Source organism: Marmota flaviventris, chromosome 1, assembly GCF_047511675.1.
Source record: "Marmota flaviventris isolate mMarFla1 chromosome 1, mMarFla1.hap1, whole genome shotgun sequence".
NCBI classification, from domain to species: domain Eukaryota; kingdom Metazoa; phylum Chordata; class Mammalia; order Rodentia; family Sciuridae; genus Marmota; species Marmota flaviventris.
The window spans coordinates 160,062,579-160,083,606 of NC_092498.1; the positions used below are offsets into that span (position 1 = coordinate 160,062,579).

Genomic DNA, 21,028 nt, shown 5'->3' on the forward strand with positions numbered 1-21,028 from the left:
CACAGAACATAAAATTGATACTTTTAAGTATATAGTTCTTTGGCACAAGTGCATTTATAAGCTGGGTGCGGTGGCACATGCCTGTAATCCCAGCAGCTCAGGAGGCTGAGGCAGGAGGATCACGAGTTCAAAGCCAGCCTCAGCAAAAGTGAGGCCCTAAGCAACTCAGTGAGACTCTGTCTCTAAATAAAATACAAAAAAGTGCTGGGGATGGGGCTCAGTGGTTGAGCACCTCTGGGTCAATCCCAGGTACCTCTCCAAAAAGCATGCATTTACATTTATTGTACAGCGATTCCTACCCACTGTTGATCTCCTGAACATTTTCATCCTTCTCCCCACTCTGCACCCACTCCACAGGAGCTCCCCAATAGCTTATGTTGCCTTTCCAGTGAGGGAGAAAAACCTTAGGAAAAATATGTTAGAAAGAAACAAGTAGCAAACATCGTTTTCACACAGAGCTTGCTTCAATTAAGTTTGGATTATAAGTTTTAAAGACTATCAAACAAGCTCATCTGTTTTTCAGTTTCTAATCTTGTGTTTTTTTTTTAAACCCTACCCTATATAAGTCTACGGTGGTGAAGGGACATGTATTCTTTTGCTGTAATGACGGCACTGCAGGACAAACCATTTGTGTCACCCCAATAAATGGACTCCTCCTACCGCTGTAACCACGGCTGGAGAAATTGGGTGCGAGAGCAGAATCACCTGGAAGTGTGATTAGTGTTAATTTCTTTATGCCAGTTTGTCTGGGCAGTGAGAATTGGGGAGGCATTAAAGTGTCAGGTCTGATAGTAATGGACAGCAGCATTCTGCCTTCTGGATGCAGCTGAGAACACAGGAAGCAGATGCTTTTGTCCCCTCAGTCACAAGGGATGAATTAAGAAGACTCCAAGCTGGTGTGGTGGCCCATGCCTGTCATCCCAGCCATTCAGGAGGCTGAGGCAGGAGGATCACGAGTTCCAAGCCAGCCTCAGCAACATAGCGAGGCCCTAAGCAACTCAGTGAGACCCTCTCTCTAAATATAATAGAAAATAGAGCTGGGGATGGGGCTCAGTGGTTAAGCACCCCTGGGTTCAATCCCCGGTACCAGAAAGACTCAAAGTGTTCTCTCTGGCAACCGGGTTTCTTCACCAAATGTACAAATTTGCTTTAAAAACAGTGAGGAGAGAAGTGAGGATTGTGAAGATTCCGTGGCAAACTCCGAGTCTCCCTATGTATGATCTCATTTGCTCACTGCCCTTGACAGTTAGGAAAAGGTTTTTAGACCTGTCTCTGGATAATGGGCAATTAATTTGAGATGAGATGCCCCAAAGTACAGGATTCTTAATGGAATGCGAAGGTTGAGGCTCTGCACGTTCAAATGTCATGGGACGCAGAGTTCATGCTAACTGGCCCCATGGTCAGCCTGCCCTTTTACCCATTAGCAGAGGAGAGGGGTTTGGTGAGATGACCGTAAGCCCTCGCTATCTTGGCTACTTGGAACAGAAGCTCAACTGTAAGCCAAGAGTGCCTTCCAGTCTGGATATCTGATTCATCCTGCTGCCTACCAGGCATGACCCCTAAGGATGTATTGAATATGTTACATGTGGGGAAAGACACACTGTATCCCAAATCCATTTAACTTTGGGCTGAAGCAGGACCCCTGAGTATCACACACATCTCTTCTACTACTCACGCTCAAACCATAAGTGGCATTGTCTTCTCATGCAAAGAACTGTAAACCTGCCAGGTGTGGTGGCACACGCCTGTCATCCCAGTGGCTCAGGAGGCTGAGGCAGGAGGATCTCGAGTTCAAAGCCAGCCTCAGCAACTGAGAGAGGCCCTGAGCAACTCAGTGAGACCCTGTCTCTAAATAAAATATGAAAAGGGCTGGGGATGGGGTTCAGTGGTTAAGCACTCCTGGGTTCAATCCCTGGTACCAGAAATACTCCCCAGTTTGTGCTGGTATGTGGAAGCTAAACCACAATATAAGGGGACAGGGTGAGAAGAGAATCTCAGCAGATTGGACAAAAGGAAAGAAAGGAAGGGCCGGGGATAGGGGTAGGAAAAAGAGTAGAATACATCGAACAGAATTTTCCTATGCATTCATATGAAATACCCAAGTGAACCCCGACCCTTGCGCCCACCCACAGGAATGGGGTGCTGATTAGAATAAGATAGATTCCCTGCTTGCATAATTCTATCAAAATGGATTCTACTATCATGTATAACCAATAAAAATAAAATAAAAAGTAAATAAATAAATGTTTAAGGAGATGGAAAGGCTAATCACCCTCATTTGATCACCATAATTATCTGTACTTATGTGTCAATGGGAAATAACCCTAAAAATGATGGGAGAAAAAGGACTGTTGTCTCTAAGAGGAATAGAGAACACTAAATTATAGGCCATGGGAATTTTGCTGGGCAACAGAGTTCTTCTACAGGTGCATTATAGTGTTATCATACTCTAATTCTATTTTTATGTATTTTTTTAGTTGTTGATGAACCTTTATTTAAATGTGGTGCTGAGAATCGAACCGAGTGCCTCAGACATGCTAGGCAAGTGCTCTACCACTGAGCCACAACCCCAGCCCCAGGGTTATTCTTTTAAGCAAATTTCAGGGTGCCTTATCCCGTGAGCTAGAATCACCAGGTGGGACTAGTGACCAGTGGTGAGTGACCAGTTGGTTTTCTTTTCTGAATTTCAGCCTCAGCAAGAGCCTGGAATTTATTAAACACAAACTAAATATGTTTTTTGTTTGTTTGCTTTTCGGTACCAGGGATTGAACCCGGGGTGCTTACCCACTGAGCCCCATCCCCAGCCCTTTATATTTTTTATTTAGAGAGAGGGTCTCCCTGAGTTGCTTAGGGCCTTGCTGAGTTGCTGAGGCTGGCTTTGGACTTGTGATCCTCCCGCCTCAGCCTCCTCAGCCACTGGGATGACAGGCATGTGCTAGTGCCCAGTACCAGGATAGATTTTATATTTTAAGCATTTTTCCCCCAAAACAGTACAGTTCATGTGGGTTTATTTTTGTTCTTTTCCTAATCACCTTAGCAGTATTTCACTTGATATTATAATAATTTTCCTTTTTCATTAAGTGCTTTCTTTTTGCCACGACCTATACAAATGTGCCATCCCACTAAGCCTCACAAGTCTTGTGATGCAGCTTGCTATGAGAAAAGTGAGGTTCAGAGGTTAAGTCTTGTGCTTGGGCTCACCAACACACAAACAGTGTAGCCAGGATTCAGTGAGGCCTGTGTTAACTGGGGACTTTCACTTCTCTAATGGTCATTGAGAAAGAAGCATCTAGAACAGGGCCTAGCATGCAGTAGTCCTCCTGCCTGCCATTGTGTGTTTTTTGTTTTATTGTGTGTGTGTGTGTGTATGGTACTGGGGATTGAACCCAGGCCCTTGTGCATGTGAGGCAAACATTCTGCCAACTGAGCTCTATATCCCCAGCCCATATGTGTATTTTTTGAAGTGGGCGTGGTCACGCAGACCAGTCATCCCAGCAACTTTGGAGGCTGAGGCAGGATTGCAAATTTGAGGCTAGCCTCAGCAATTGAACAAGACTCTCAGCAACTTAGTGAGATTTGTCACAGAATAAAAAAAAAAAATTAAAGGATTGGGGATGTATCTCAGTGGTAAAGCACACTTGGGATAAATCCTCAGTACCAACCCCCCCAAAAAACTTATTCTGAAATTATTATAGAGTCACAGGGTGTTGTAAAATACCACAAAGCTATTCGGTGTACCCCTTATCAAATATCTCCCATGATAATCTCCAGTGCTCCATAGAATTTATAACCTCATGCTCCTTTGCAGTTACTCTGTCTCAACTCCAGGAACACATGGAACCATTTTTTGTTGTTGTTGTTGCAACAAATTGGTTTAACATATTCTGAAAATTTATATGTTCTCTTTCATGTCCGACTTCTTTTGCTTAACATTATATGCTGGGGATTTATCGGTATCATTGTGTGTATTAGTAGTTCAGGTATCTTTTCTTTTTTCTTTTTGTACGGGGGGTTGAACTCAGGGACTCTTCATTTAGAGACAGGGTCTCACTGAGTTGCCCAGAACCTCATTTTTGCTGAGGCTGGCTTAGAACTGTCAATCCTCCTGCCTCAGCCTCCGGAGCTGCTGGGATGACAGGCATGTGCCACTGCACCGGGCTGTGTTTATTCTTTTAAAAATTCCTTTTTAAAAAAGGGAATCAGACAGTTTGCGGTATTCTACATATTTCCTCCTACTACCAGCACATGAAGATCTAACTTAAGTGGTTATTATACAGATGAGGTGTGCATAGTTCTTTCCAGATTTCTGCCTTCATTTACTTATTTGCTGTTTCAAACCATAGTAAATAATAGTAGAGATGGGAGCCCACTTTCCCAACCTTTCCTTAGGGTAAATTCCTACTAGCTGGATCCCGAGTGGAAGGACATTATGTCGCTTGGGAGTTATTGCCAGATCATCTTCTTGGAGGCTTTTGGCCACTCACTCTCCCTCTGAGCGTGTCTGCATGTAGATGTGGCACAGATTTTAAGCGGAATGCCCCAGACTCAGCTCTTTGATATTTTTGCCTTCATGGAGTTAGTCTGTGCGATGGGTCCCCCAGGTTAGCCTGTCCCCAGCTGTTCTTTCTTTCTGACATTCCCGCCTGTCCCTCCCCTGCAAAGGGAAACCTGTGCACAGGGATGACTGAGAGGGGCAGGCCCTGGCATCCCTGTGGGTGGCTCTGCCCCAGCAGTCCTGGGGGCTCCTTCTCCAGGAAGACTTCTTGTTGACGGCCTCTGTTTTATCCATGTCCTGCAGGAGGGAGGCTCCACAAGGACCTGCGACATTTTCTCAATCAACGGTTCCAGAAAGGGTCCCCGGATCACGAGCTGCAGCAGACCATAAGAGATAACCTCTACCGCCACGCTGTGCCTTGTAAGTCGCCAGGCTTGGCATCTCACCGCGGGAGGGTGGGTGAAAAGTCAGGGGAATGCGTGGCAAGTTCGGCTCCTGAATGACACCGGGAGTTCAAGCAAATCAGCATTGGACAGTGGGACAGCCGGCACAGGGTTATGGTGTGCCTGGACTTGGCCTTGACTCTGACACTTACTAAGTTGCTGTCCTGGGCAAATTGGACCCTTTGGGGGATTTTTTGGTGGTGGTTGTTTTTTTGTTTTTTGGTGCTGGGGATTGAACCCAGAGTGCTTAACCACTGACCCCATCCCCAGCCCTTTTTATATTTAATTTAGAGACAGGGTCTCACTGAGTCCCTTAGGGCCTGCTAACTTGCTGAGGCTGGCTTTGAACTCGTGATCCTCCTGCCTCAGCCTCCTGAGCTGCTGGGATCACAGGCCTGCGCCACCATGCTGGGCATTATCTAGCTTTTGTAAAGTTCCCTTGTCAACTTGGTGGAGAAGACTTGTGAATAATACTAATTTCATGGGTCTGTTAGGAGTGTTTTACTCAGCGTTTTTGCTGTTGTGACCAAAGGACCAACCAGAAGACGAGGAAAAGTTTATTTGGGGGCTCAGGGTTTCAGATCCCAGTCCATAGACAGCAGGCTCCACTCCTCGGAGCTGGAGGGGAGGCAGGACATCATGGAGGAAGAGTGTGGTGGAGGGAAGCAGCTCCATGGTGACCAGGAAGCAGAGAGAGACTCCACTCTCCAGAGACAAATAGAGACCCCAAAGCCACGCCCCCAATGCCACCTCCTCCAGCCACACCCACCTGCCTCCAGGCACCACCCAGTTAATCCATCAGGGATCCATTCACTGGTTGGGTTAAGGCTCTCACAGCCCAGTCATGTCTCCTCTGGACCTTCCTGCACAGTCTCACCTGTGAGCTTTTGGGGTCATCTCACATATAAACCATAACAAGGAGTAAATGGGAGAGACCTGTGAAGCATTTTGTGAGGAGTTGGCGTGGCCTCCTTTCTGATAGCCCTTGTTGTTATTAAGCCTGAGGCCTGTAGGCTGACTGGCCTAGAGTGGGTCATCAGTGGGTGCCTGATGGTCTCTTGTTGAAGAGGGGACCTTAATAGCTCACCCATCCTCCCTGGGCGGCTTCTCCATTCAGCCAAATTTACAACTTTGTAAATGAGTATTTTTTTTTTTTTTTTTAAGAAATGGTTTCCACAAATTAAAAAGCTCAAATTCCAGAAACCATTAGCTAAGACCAAATCTGAGAAGGCAAGATTCAGGCAGAAGAGCTCTGAAGGCCAGACTCTTGTATTAAGGGAAGGCAGGCGGGCCACTGTCTGCCTGCCAGATACATGATTGACAGCCAGTTGTCATGAGGACACTCCACCACGTCCTTGTACAGGGGAGTTATAACATGAGTCCTGCACAGCCCAGATTTGGACTGAAGTTAAATAACTGCATGTCTGCCCAGGACTTATGCAGTTATTTAATTTCAGTCAAATTTGAGGAGAGAATGATCCTAGTTTATTGCTTGAAATTTTTCTTTCTTGTATCGTTTAGGTCTTTAAAAGGTTGAAGTATCTGTTCTTAGAGATATCATTTTAACTCTCCCTTGAAAATGGAATAAATTTGTGTTTAAGTTATCCTTTTTATTTATTTTTATTTTATTTTTTGGGGGGTACTGGGGATTGAACTCAGGAGTGCTCAATCACTGAGCCACATCCCCAGCCCTTTTTTGTATTTTATTTAGAGACAGGGTCTCACTGAGTTGCTTAGGACCTGCTAGGTTGCTGAGGCTGGCTTTGAACTCACCATCCTCCTACCTCAGCCTCCTGAGCCATATAAATGGTTTTCTTAAAACAGTTTTTGCAAGAGTAATATGCAAGAGTACTAATGTTTGCTGATTGTAAAACAATAGATGGAACTAATTTAAGGCTTTCTGTGCATTTGCAAAGACTTAGTAAGTTAAGACTGGGACCTCAGAGATGAGTTTCCAGAACAGCTACCGTTCTTTAAGTCTTCCAGCCTTGGATTTGAAAATTGATCCCAATATTATATTCATGATGATTCCATTTATTGGGATTAATGATGATTCCTAATCATAATTACAAGGGTAGTAATTGTCATTCCATTTTCATGGATTAAGCAACCAAGGCACTAAAGTAAATAAGAAAAAGGCCAGGTGTGGTGGTGGTGGTGTGCACCTGCAATCCCAGGGACTGCGGAGGCTGAGACAAGAGGATTGCAAGTTCAAGGCCAGACTCAGCAATTTAACGAGTCCCTGTCTCAAATTAAAAATAAATAAATAAACACATAATAAAAAGAACTGGGGATGTGGCTCAGTGGTTAAGTGCCCTTGGGTTCCGTCCCCAGTCCAATAAATAAATAAATACATATCTAAAGAAAGAAAAAAGTTTCTGGGTGACTGGGATTTGAGGTGTCTGGAGTCCAGCATTGGTCTGCCTCTGGCCCACGGCCAAGTTTTACTCTTATAATAACCCTGTGACGGTGGTGACCTTTGGCACCCATTCTACAGGTGAAGCAGTCGTCCCAGGAAAATTCCATGACCAGGAAGTCGCTGGTGTGGGTCTTTTTGGTGGCTTAAGTGATCTTGGGCCGGTCGCCTTGCTGTCCCATGGCTGCTTCAGGTTGAATGCCATTTGCAGCGTTCAGTAATCGCAGACTCATGATTGTTCTCTGTCTAATTTGTCCCCTACTTAGATTCCAATTTAAGAAATGGGGATGAAGCAGATGAGCACACCATTTCTTGATGCATCTGTGGGGTTACCATGGTGACATGTTGGCATGCTTTCCCATTTAGTTTTTATTTTTTTTCCCACTGATTTATTGGACCTGACTTGGAGCTAAACGGCTTGATTTTTTTCTTTTTTTTTTTTTTTTTTGCTTACCACTATGTAGGAATTGGGGGCTCAAATGACCTCAGTCTTTGGAAAAAACAGTGCAAAAACCTCATGTTGGTCTTGGCTTAGGTAAAAGCCCTCCGTGTGGATGTGGTGTGTGTAGGAAACCAGGGAATCTGGCATTTGGAAAGCGGAAATGGTGTTCCCACCACAAGAGAAAACAAGGACCGATTCGTTTTATGTTTCCTCCATAAAGTGGGGAGGAGATTCAGCGGAGGTCTGTTTCGGGGCTGGTGTGCCTTTTAGCAGGAGTGGGCGAGGGGGGACTGGGGGTTCTGTTCCAGGCGGGGAGTACTCTGGCTACACGTGCTTGTTTAGAGTTTTTGGTGCTTGTGACTAGGAGAGCAGAGCTCAGTCCCAACCTGTTGCCTCACGGAGGAGGAAACCCTGAATTTGGGGGATGGAGCCTCCTGGTTATGTGGTACCTGTGCTGCAGGAGGCCGGTTGCTGACACCCATACATTCCAGAGCTTTCTGCCTCTGACACCCAGTGATTTTTGGTGTTGGAGAAAAGGAAGACCTCATGAGCAGGTGCCTGTTAGTCGTGGTGAGATTTCTTTTCCTCTAAGCCAGGCACAGTGGTGCACGCCTGTCATCCCAGCGGCTCGGGAGGCTGAGGCAGGAGGATCTCGAGTTCAAAGCCAACCTCAGCAACTTAGCAAGGCCTTAAGCAACTCAGTGAGACCCTGTCTCTAAATAAAATGCAAAATAGGGCTGGGGATGGGGCTCAGTGGTTAAGCATTCCTGGGTTGAATCCCCAGTACCAATATATATGGTTTTTTTTCTATATATTTTAGAGGACTTAAGGGCCCCTAGAAGAAATAAAGCTCCTTTATTCATAAATTGTTTTATTTTCATCATGTGCATCCTGACAGACTTCCCCACACAGAATTCAGTTTTATCCTCATTCCTTGACACAGATGAGGCAGGAAACAGTCTTCTTTTGCAGATTCGAAGATGCAGCAACCCAACTTGACTTCCTCCAGTCGCCACTGCTCCCAAATGCCACATTACTCACTTCGCACCCTCTGCTGTTTGTATTTTTTTGATTTCTAACAGCTTTGATGAGATGTGATTCACAGACCATAAAATCCACCCAGTCCAAGTTGCACCCAGCACTGTTTTTGTGGTTTATTATTATCCTCCAATTCCCTTTTATTCTTCCCTTCATTTGAGAACTTTTATTATTTCTACATTATGAAAAAGGTCATCTTGGTAGAAATTTAATTCTAATGACCACTGAAAATCACCACCAATTTTTTTTTTTTTAAGAGAAACAAGAAACAGTTGCAGAATGAGTTCAAAGTTCAGGCGTGAAGTCGAAGGGCTGTTCTGCCAGCTCTGTGACCTGGTACAAGTCATGGAACCTCTCCAAGGCTCATGTATTGTTCAGCAAAATGGAAATAGTGGTCTCAACTATTGTCTCTCCATTTACACACTGAATCCCTATGGAGTAGCTCTCATGAAAGGAAACAGGATCAGAGTGGCTACCATCTGGCCTTAGGTCACACAGCAAGTAGCAGAGTTAGGGTTTGATTGGGTCTCCCAAGTTGGGTGTAGTTAACTATACCTGATTAGAGTCATATAGAAATAGATCACAGAGAGTGAAAATCTGCTGACCTTAGGGTCTTGGTTGTGTAAAAGGATGGGTATTTATGTCTTAGGGGTGGAGTAGTGTCATTCATCAGACCTCAAAAATAACTTTTGTCCTCAGATTTTTAAGTAGTTTATGGACACACACACACACAATAGAATTTTAAGAATGGTCATGCAGATTTTTAAAAATCTTTACATAATTTTCTTAGGACATTTAGATGGATCTCATTTTCCGTTAGGTCTTTGTATGTGGATGGAAAGCCACCTCTAAACCAAGGGATCTGAAATGCATGTGCGCATGCTGACTTCTCTGCTTCCTCAGAATCATCTGGTTACTGCCACTCCATTCACGTTCCCCGTCCTGCATACTCAGGACTCAGGATGTGCAGCCCACTGCCTGTCTCCTTATAACAGGCAGCGCGCACCTGTCATCCCAGCAGCTGGGGAGGCTGAGGCAGGAGGATCGCTTCAGCAACTTAGCGAGGCCCTAAGCCACTCAGTGAGACCCTGTCTCTAAAGAAAATACAAAATAGGGCTGGGGATGGGGCTCAGTGGTCGCGTGCCCCTGAGTTCAATCCCTGGTACCAAAAAAATAAATAGGTAGATAGAAATATTAATAACTGGCTTGGTTTACTTCCTCTGATTTCCCAACCTTCCTATCTGATCAATACCCAGACTTCTTTTAAGTGTTAGCCCAGATTTTGCTTTCTCTGCCCAGTCACCATGGTTGGACCAGCCACCCTCCTGCCACTCCCAGATCCACCTTAATACATGTCCGCTGCCTGCTGCCAGTCCTCTCAGAATCTAACTTCAGTGAGTCTGGCATTGTATCTGCCTCGGTGGCCAATGCACCTAGCTTGGTGCCTGCTCCGTAGTTGGAAAAAACGATGTGCCTTGTTTTGTGTATTTGCTGGTACTTACTCTCTGGGGAAAACTTTGGAGCTACTTTTGCACAGACTCTTGGAATAAAGGGCAGCTCAGAGACTTGAGCCCCAGAAAGGGTCATGGAAGGCAGATAAGAATTTCACTGATGGCCGGGCTCCGGAGGCCGAGGCAGGAGGATCGCGAGTTCAAAGCCAGCCCCACAGAAACGAGGCTCTCAGTAACTCAGGGAGACCCTGTCTCTAAATAAAATTAAAAAATAGGGCTGGGGATGGGGCTCAGTGGTTGAGTGTCTCCAAGTTCCATCCTGGGTACCCCGAAAAAAATAAAAATTTTTTAAAAAGAACTTCACTGATGACTTGCTGGTTATCCAACCCCAGAGCAAAGATGTCCAGGCTCCTGTGAACTTGGAGGTGGAGTGCCCATTTAGAGCGCTTAATTACAGTCTAGGTACCCCTGCACCTCCTGCCGTGATCGCCTCCCTGTTTTAGGGCTTCTTGTCCTCCTTGATGCCACAGCACCTGCGATTGTTGCTTTGGAAGGGCTGCTTTTCCCATGAAGATAAATGCACGACCTGACAGGGCTTGTCATTTAGGGCACTGTCGCTGTCAGGACAAGGTACAGCTCATGGCCGGTGCTGGTGCTGGGTCTTAGAACCCAGAGCATCACCCCGCTCCTGCCTGGCGCTCCTCTGGGCTGTGCTCTGAGGTCATCCAGAGGAGGAAAGGGGAGGCCGGTCTCGCTCTGCAGGGTGACACTTTGTTGATCCAGATTCCCCCTGATACCAGGACCCTTATCACCTATCTAAGAGGTATATCGATCGTGGACTTAAAAAAGTAAGTTTACAAAAGCATTAAACGTGTTTGATCTGCAAGGCGATTCAAATTTAATGTGGTAAACAGGTGATCATGGTCTTTATTTATAAAAGAGGCACTGGATTCGGGCAGGCAGTGTAGCGTCTGCTAACATTTGGCCCTGTTCGTTATTGAGAATGGGGCCGTGATCACCTCTGAGACTCTCTGAACCTCTGGTTGTGTCTTATGCACAGTTATGCCGACATGGCTTGCCAGACATCAACTCATTCTGCCACTGTCTTTAACAATCCCCGCGGATAACCTAAACTAGACCTTCGATCACCAGGAAGCGGGGGTGAAGAACCAGATGTTGGGGGCTTGCTGTGTGATGGAACATGTCTCCCTGTGCTCAGTTGTGCTGGGTGCTGATGGGATGCCTCTGGTCCTAATTCATGAACTAGAGTTCTGCAGGCCCTCAGAGGACTGATCTGGGGAGGACTTCCCCAGTGTGGCCAGAGTCAGTACTGTCTAAAATCAGAAGGAGCTTTCAGCCCAGCACGGTGACGCACACCTGTCATCCCAGGAGCTCAGGAGGCTGAGGCAGGAGGATCGCAAGTTCAAAGCCAGCCTCAGCAACTTAGTGAGGCCCTAAGCAACTCAGCGAGGCCCTGTCTCTAAATAAAATATAAAAAGGGCTGGGGATGGGGCTCAGTGGTACAGCACCCTGGGTTCAATCCCGGTACCAAAAAAAAAAAAAAAAAAAGAAGACTGACTGACATCTTTACCTGTGGCATATCCTGCCCCTTAGTTACAAGGTGGTATTGTTCCAGTCCAGGTCAGTGACTTCTGATACTCTATCTTATTTACCTTTTTTATTTCTTTTTTCTCATCTTGTGTATTTTTTCATTCTTTCTCCTTCAAGACTCTCTAGATTGATTTTTAATTTTTTTCTTTAAATCTACCCCCCAAATATAAATTCTACATTAGACAGTCACCTGTCATTTATCACTGTGCCAGTGGTGTCTAAGCAGTGCACAAGAGCAACATCTTAATTCTACTAACAATGCAACTGGCATCCTATATGAGGTAAAGGGGGACCAGAGAATCTGAAGAACACCTGACATTAAGTTTTATAGTTTGAGTATTCATGATAAAAAAGAATAACCAGTAGTGTTTCTGGACTACCCCCAAGTACCACAGGAATGCTACTAAACACTTCCTATAATCCTCTTAGCAGTCTTTTGAAGTATAATACCCATTTTCAAAAATAAAGTGAAGTTGAAAGAGGCCCCAGTCATACCCTTATTTAGAAAGCTGAGTTTGATTCCCATCTGTCAGATCCCCAGGTCTCTGTCTTCAACATAGGATCCGACCCACATTGGTCCCATCTGCTGGCTTACTGACCAATATGGCGCCTGTAATGGGCAGACAGGTGTCTGTCTCGCCTCCGTCCATCTCCCAGAGCCCCTTCAGCACCCTTGGCCTGACCATCGCTTCTGTGAGTGTCACTGGAGCTTGAATAGAGGTGTTGAGTCTGGAACATTCTGGTGTGGAAGACCTGAGGGGCCTCCACCCTCGGTAGTGTCTTTGATGTGGCCAACTTTTGTGTTTTCTGGGATTTCATTTTGCCATAACTGCTTCACTAACGTTTATGAGAAGTGCATAAGCACCCGAGAGCCAGCCTGGCTTCAGAGGGCCTCAGAGTGGATCTTCTATTTAAAGGTCCCCCGGGTAGATGAACCCTGCCTCTTCCCACCCCCTTTTCTTCCCTTTCTAGCATGACTTTCCAAGCCCAGCACCCTTCAAGATCTCTTTAGATTTTATTGACTTGGGGTTTTCTGTTGCTATCACAGAATTTCCACGGACTGAGGATTTTATAAAGAAGAAGAATTTATTTCTCATAGGTCTGGGGGATAGGAGGTCCCATCTCAAGATGCCGGCATCTGGCAAGAGCCTTCTTTCTACGTTCTTCCATGGTGGAGGGTGAGAGAGCCTAACCCTAACCCCATTCATAACAAGCCCCTGCTCTTGGGAAACATGCCCCCTCTCTCCATAAACACATTAATGAACTGGCGAGGGCAGAGCCCTTATGACCCAACCATCCATCGACACGATGGCATTGGGGATTAGGTCTCCAGCACGTACACTTTGGGGGACACGTTTCAACCGTAGCAGCCTTATTTATATGAAGATTCTTCTCTTTCCCCTTTTTTATGAATAAGCCAAGTTTTCAAGAAACGATTTCCCAACATTTGTGATGTAATGACCCAACACTCAATGCTAGGCGAGATTACAGTGAGATTAATAATCGAATGATGTAGCCCATAATAGGCAAGCTTGAAACTGCGCGTTCTCTGTGTATTCCTGGCATCAGCTAAATCCCCAGTGTTCTTTTCCTTTGTATTTCTTATTACATCTTGTTAACCCTAATTGCCACCGAAGAGTTGCTGCGTGTTTAGAGTCATCGTGGCAGAGGAAAAAGGGAGCAAATTCGCAAACTTAAAAGCTCATAACATTGGGATTGATGTGTATGTGTCTATGATTAACAGATTCAAATAAACATGGCTTGGCTGGTTTTTTTTTTTTTTTTGAGAGGGAACATGGGAATGCTCCTGGGGTTTAAATCCAGGGATGATTTATCACTGAACTACATCCTCATCTCCTTTTAAAAAAAATTATGTTTTGTTCTTGCTAATTTGCTGAGGGCCTTGCCAAATTGCTGAGGCTAGCCTCAAACCTGCAATCCTCCTGCCTCAGCCTCCTGAGTTGCTAGATTTTTTTTTTTTTTGGTTCCCTCTAAGGTTCTCAGGGGTGTAGAACATGGGAAAGGAATAGGAGTTTATGTGTAATTAGAATTGATGCAATTTATAGTCTTCTTATAAAAACGTGTTAGACCATGTTTCGCCACTTAGCAATATCATGTATCATTAATTGAATGCTTACTATATGCACCAGGTACTGTGCTAAGTGACTGATTGCAATAGTGTGATTTTTTTTTTCCTGCATTGGGTATTATGAATGTGGCAATTGTGGTGTCCAGGGATTATAGGTAAGTGGCTTTGCCAAGGACACACAGCTTCATAGTGATGGAACTCAGATTCAAACCCAGTTCTCATGGGCTCCTGAGTCCAAGATCTTGGTTTATTTCTCTGCCTTCAGTCACCTTAAAGACCATTTTTTAAATTAACCTATTGAATTTTAAAGAGTCTTCTCTTAATAACATATGGATCTCTCCTTGGCTGGGTGTAGGATACTAATATATCTATTTGGCAGCCGTGTTAATTTATTTAATTGCTTTATAATTTTAGCTGACATTTTTCATCAAGATTTGTTGCAATTATAAAGCCATTTGCACTGCAATTTATGAAGCTACATGAAAGTTTTCATAGTATCCTTACCTCCTATTATGTTAAGAGAAGAGTTCACCATTTTAGTTTCTGAAGAATCCTTTAAGTCAAGAATTTTTATTTGTAGCAGGGGGGTACTAGAGAATGACAGTTTGCTTTACCACTAAGCTACATTCCCAGTCTTTTTTTTTTTTTACCCATTTTTCTTTCTTTTTATAATGAGCCATGTCCTCACTAGGTTGCCCAGGCTGGCCTCAAATTTGTGATCCTCCTGCCTCAGCCTCCCGAGTTACTAGAATGGCAGGTGTGCACTACCACACCTGGCGCAGTGCTGGGTTATAACCCAGGGTCTCACTCTTGCGAAACAGGTGCTCTATCATTGAATGATGTCCCTAGATGTTCTAGATTTTTTTTTCCTCCAGTAGATAGAAGTTTGTGGCTAATCCAGGTTTGATGGAGTTTTTGGCTTGCTGTGCCATGATAAATCAGTCCTGCCAAAGGCCACCCGTGAAAGGTGGGCCTTCGAGGCTCTTGCGTCCAGTCGGGATTGGGCACGTGTGCAGACCAATGCAGTGGTGGGTCCTCTGGGGGCGTTTTGTACCAGCTCAGTGCACAGCAGAGGGACCCCTGATGAACCAGGAAGTGATGGTGTCCTGAGCCATGCCGGCCCCCAGGAACACCAGGACTTGGAACACCCCCTGTCCAGGGAGCGTCTTCTGTCTTGTTCTGAACTCATTTGAAATGCCCTGGGGCTCTGGGGCCACACATCATCCTTCTCTCCGTTCCTCTTCCCTTCCTCCCTCTCTCCTTCCTTCCCTCCATTTCCTTGCCCTCTTTCCTTCCTCCCTCCTTCTGCTGCTAACCTTCCTCCATGCCCAGTTCTGACGGCACAGCGTGGGGTTGAGCCACAGTGACGGGGAGCCAGCCACATCTGGGTTCCAAGAAAGACCTTTTTCTAAAACAAACTGAGGGGTAAAAATACATGTGGTCAGTTATGACGAATCTTAAGTGAGGAGCTGGATTACTTGGTGGAGGCATGCACACCCACACATCCATCCATGCATCTGTGCATGTCTGTCCATCCCTCCATCCATCCATCTATATATATATATATATAACTGTTTTTCACATCAATACATGGAATCCTCTAGCATTCCAGGAGCCTCCTCATGTCTTTTCCTATTAAATACCTCTCTTGTCTGTCCATCCATCCATCTGTCCATCTGCATGTCTATCCATACATTTATTCATCTATCCATTAATCCATCCATTAATCCATCTATTCATCCATCTAACCATGTGTCCACCCACCCATCCATCCATCCATCTGTCCATTCATCCATTTGTCCATCCATCCATCCATCCATCCATCCATCTGTCCGTCCATCTATGTGTCTGTCAGCCATCCGTCCGTCCACCCATTCATCCATCTGTCTGTCCAATCATCTGTCCATCCATTCACCCATCCATCTGTCCATTAATCCATTCATCTGTCCATCCATCCATCTGTCCATCCACCCATCCATCCATCCATCTGTCTGTCCATTCATCCATTCGTCCATCCATCCATCCATCCATATATATATAAATGTTGTTCACGTCAATACATGGAATCCTCTTAGCATTCCAGGGGCCTCTTCATGTCTTTTCCTACTAAATACCTCTCTTGTCCATCCATCCATCCAACCTTCCATCCATCCATTTACATGTCTGTCCATCCATCTATTCATCTATCCATTAATCCATCTGTTCATCCATCTATCATTTGTCCATCCATCCATGTGTCCATTCATCCATTTGTCTATCCATCCATCCATCTGTCCATTCATCCATTTGTCTGTCCATCCATCCATCTATCCATCCGTCCATCCATCCATCTATGTATCCATCCATCCATCCAACCATCTGTCCATCTATCCATTCATCTGCCCATCCATCCATTAGTCCATCCATCTGTCCATCCGTCCATATATCATCTGTTCGCATCAATGGCTCGAATCCTCTGAGCATTCCAGGAGCTTCATCGTGTCTCCTCCTCCAGCACAGATTACTTTTGTCTGTTTGTGAGTTTCAGGTAAATGGAATCATAAGTTTGTATTCTTCTGACTTCTTTTGCTAACATTTTTCCTCTTAGGAAATTTCATGGGTGTGTTCTTATGCAAGTGGACATATGTGCACAGTTCTCAGTGTAGAGCTGCTGGATCTCGGTGGTGGCCTATGTGCAGTTGGCGTAGGGATTACCAAACAGTGGCCAGAGTGGTGCTGTCATTGCTCCCATGTCTACTTGGAGTTCTGGTTGCTCCCCATCTTCATCAACATTGGGTATTATCAGTTCTTTTTTTTTTAAATTTTTAAATATTTTTTCTGTTATCTTGGCACATGTGCAGAATGGTATCCCACTGTGACTTCAATTTGCATTTGCCTACTATAGAATGACATTGAGCACTGTTTCAAATGCTTTTGTCCATTTATATATTTTCCTTTGTGATGGTCCTGTTCAAGTCTGTGCCAGTTTTTCTTTTAAATTCGACTATTTCAGCCAGGCATGGTGGCACATGCCTGTTACTCAGCAGCTCAGGAGGCTGAGGCAGGAGGATCGCGAGTTCAAAGCCAGCCTCAACAACTTAGCGAGGCCCTAAGCAACTCAGGGAGACCCTGTCTCTAAATAAAGAATAACAAAGGGCTGGGGATGGGGCTCGGTGGTTAAGGGCCCCTGGATTCAATCCCTGGTACCAAAAAACAAAGGTTGTCATGAGCCCAGATACAGTGCTTGGCCTCCCACAAGCAGTTTGTACGTGGGAGTTATTGTGATGGGTAATGGCCACCTTGGATGTAAGAGCTACGCTGAAGAAGTTGCACCTGTCACTTCTGTGAGCAGGGACTTGCTAGCCTTTACCATTGCCAGGCCTGGTGAAAAGCTGTTTCGGACCACAGAAGTTCCAGGGAGTGGTGTGATTGGCCCCAGGTGGGAGGAATAACAGAAAGGAGAAAAGGATCCTCTGCTCTAGGAGGAACCCTTTCGATATGGACTATCTGTGAGCCCTGTTCTCAGATGCCCATTTGCACCCTGATCTCATGTAGGCCGGGGGTGACCAGGGCATCCCTAATTGTATTACAATGACTTATGTTACTTTATTGATGGGTGTACTTCCAGAATACATAGAAATGGTAAGAATGAAAAACAGATCCCAGGGGTTGAGTAGTTATTGGAACTTGCCTGAGGCACATCGATTAGGAACCCGGGTTTCAAGGGAGCTGCCTGTAGAAGCTGACTTACTCTTTCAGTTTTCTGGGCACCGAGAGGCACAGGTTAAACCCACGTGATGCATATGGGTATGGGTTTGACTCACAGCCCCTCTGTTCTTGAACTTTGTGATCTTGGATAAATTATTTCCCTGAGATTTCCTAACTTTTGCGATTGGAACAATAGTGTCAACTACTTAACCCTTGTAGAGGGGATCGAGAGACATATGAAATCAGGACCTGGCACATCATAGGTGGTCAGTTTTCAGCAATAAATCCAGGAGCCTGAGGAGTAGCGATGATTCATTGCTGGGCAGAGTTGAATGAGGCAAAGGAGGGAGAAGGAGCATTTTAAATGTCCCTCCCAGAGCTCATCTCTTAGTTGGAGATGCAAGCAGGCTTTATTTTATTTTAGGGTCCACTTCTGTAATCCTGCCACTCAAATGCCTGATGTTCATTAGAGCAGTTGCAACCAAGACGCGTCTGTAACTAACCCACCAATGAGCCGGAGATGGGCAATTTGTAATTTGCTAGCGTTACTCTTATCCATTACTCATGTCACAGCCGCTGTGACTGCAGGCATGCGCCACCGCACCCAGTGGTTCCTTTTGCTTTTACTTCCAACTCTTAGACTCTGCTTCTTGAGTGTCTGTCTATGAGAAGAAGAGCATCCTGCAATGGTCAGGGCCCGTGAAGGATGGTGGCCACTCTCTCGGCCACCAAGTGTCAAGTCCAAGTTTCCTGCCCCCTCTATTTATTCGTGGTGGCAGATTTCTTCAGGATGTCACATAGGCTGGTAGGAACTTTTCCATGGGTGAAAAGTTCTGATATGCACGTGGTGAACCGTTGTGTTCTGGAGCCTTCAAGACAAACACAGGAGGACAAAAAGGTGATCCTGGAGTTGTTTTTGGTTTTGGAGGGGGTTGTGGACCAAAGGCACTTAACCACTGAGCTGCATCCCCAGCCCTTTTTATTTTTTATTTTGAGACCAGGATCTCGCTGAGTTGTTTAGGGCTTCACTCAGTTGCTGAGGCTGGCCTCAAACTTGGGATCCTCCTTCCTCAGCCTCTCGAGCTGCTGGGATCACAGGTGTGCACCACCACGCCCGGCCTGTTAAGGACAGAGGGATATGGCTCCATCCAAGACAGAGTTTCCAGAAACTTCAAAATTTCATGGCAACAGGGATATTGTCCAGGTTCACTTGTAGATATGAAGGCCAGACCTTATTGCAAATGGGCTGTTTTACAAGATCATATCCCAGGAAGGAATGTCAACAACAGCCCCTCTGCTACCACTTCTGTTTTATGTCCATATTAGAACTGGGCTCTTGGTGAATTTAAAAAGCATCACATGGTTGGGTGTAGTAGCTCAGGAGGCTGAGGCAGGAGGATCGCGAGTTCAAAGCCAGCCTCAACAACTCAGTGAGGCCCTCAGCCACTCAGGGAGACCCTGTCTCTAAATAGAATACCAAACAGGGCTGGAGATGGGGCTCAGGGGTTGAGAGTGCCTGGGTTCAATCCGGGGTACCTCCCCCACCAAAACCAGAGGTGGGGCTTACTAGGAGGTGATGAAGCCCCGGGGGTGGAGCCCTGCTGGCTAGATGGGATTAGGATCTTCAAGGGCTGGAGAGACTGGGTTGGCTTTCCCTTCTATTATGGGATGACTCAGTGTTCACTCCCCTGCAGAGGATGCAATAACAAGGAACTGTCCCAGGAGAGAGAAGCTTTCACCAGACCCCAAACCTGCTGACACCTTAATCTTGGACCCCAACTACCACACCTATGATTCCTTTTTTTTTTTTTTTAACCTTATCTTTTGGTACCACGGATGGAACCCAGGGGCGCTCTACTACTGAGCCACATCCCCAGCCCTTTTGTTTTTTTTCTGATTTTGAGACAGGGCTTCTCTAAATTGCAGAGGCTGGCCTCTAACTTGCAATTCCCCTGCCATCAGCCTCCCGGGTTCCTGGCAAGACTATTCCCTCTTGTTACTTCTGCTTTGAGTTGAGGGTTAGGTTCACAAAACCAGCATGCAGGAGGGAGTTTCCTAGGAATTTTGCCTGCAATTAGATGTCTTAATTGTCTTCAGGTACCAGGAGAGCCTCCTCTCCTCTACCTCCCACTGTTCCATGCCCCAGACAGAAAACTGAACCTGTTTCTAGTCAGTCCCTAAATATTTTCATTTCAAATCATTGTCAGATTATTTTTATTACATAAGCAACATTCACAATTTTTTAATTATAATCTCAAAGAGAAGCAGCATGATGTATTTTGATGTTTCATTTGACCGTTCAACTCCGTGGCATTTACTTTTGTCTGATAACCACAGATCATCATTTAATTCCTCTAAGTGCTTTTCCTAGCATACATGAGGCCCTTGGTTCAATCCTGAGGAAGGATGGACAGAAGGAAGGAAGGCAGACAGGCAGGCATTTCTTTAAGGACAGGGGTATAGCACAGTGGTAGAGAATTGCCTCTCTGTACCTTTAGCACCACAAAAAACAAAACAAAAAATACTCCTTTGAGGGCTTTTTCTAATAATTCACAAATATTTATTATGTTAGTCACCATTCCATTACTGTGACCAAATACCAGAGGAAAATCAACTTAAAGGGAGGAAAGGTTTATTTTGGCACACTGCTGCAGAGATTTTAGTGCTTGGTTGCTTGGCTCCATTATTTCTGGGCTCCTGGTAAGGCAGAACGTCATGGCAGAAGCATGTGAAGGAGAATCCTGATCAAAATGCCTGGTGGCTGGAAAGCAGAAAGTGAGAAGAGGGGACTAGAGTCCCCAGATTCCCTTCAAGGGCCTGCCCCTGGCAAACTGACTTCCTTCCACGAGGCCACACTTCCTAAGTGGTCCCAGTAGCACCGCAAACTGGCAGTCAGTGTTTAATACATAAACCTTTGGTCAGCATTTATGATCTAAACGACAACAGGTAGAACCCATAAAAAATACATGATATATGGTTGAAAGAGTGTATAGGTTTGGGTTGACATAAAGGGTGCTATATACTCTTTTTTGAAGGTTTGATGAGATCTGTCCATAAAATATCCCGGCATAAGCTTGGTACTCTGGCGCACACCTGTTATCCCAGCTGCTCAGGAGGCTGAGGCAGGAGGATCGCAAGTTCAAGGTCAGCCTCAGCAACTTAGCGAGGCCCTAAGCAATTCAGTGAGACCCTGTCCCTAAATAAAAACTAAACAGGGCTGGGATGGGGCTCAGTGGTAGAATGCTTGCCTAGCATGCCTGAGACCCTGGATCCATCCATCCCCAGTTCTGCCAAATTAAATAGATAGATAAAAGATAGGTAGGTCTCTTGGCTCTCTCTCTGGCTCTCTCTCTGGC

The 21,028-nt window shown here is 45.4% G+C and overlaps 1 protein-coding gene across 13 annotated transcripts in view; it reads left to right on the forward strand.

Moving 5' to 3' along the window:
- The window catches only part of Magi1 (membrane associated guanylate kinase, WW and PDZ domain containing 1), a 613,943-nt gene that overhangs the window by 361,488 nt on the left and 231,427 nt on the right, over positions 1 to 21,028 (forward strand). For all 13 annotated transcript variants that reach the window (XM_071618445.1, XM_071618450.1, XM_071618457.1 and 10 more), the window contains exon 2: positions 4,799 to 4,915. In XM_071618445.1, the coding sequence (XP_071474546.1) occupies positions 4,799 to 4,915 (117 nt within the window). The remainder of the gene's footprint in view (positions 1 to 4,798; positions 4,916 to 21,028) is intronic.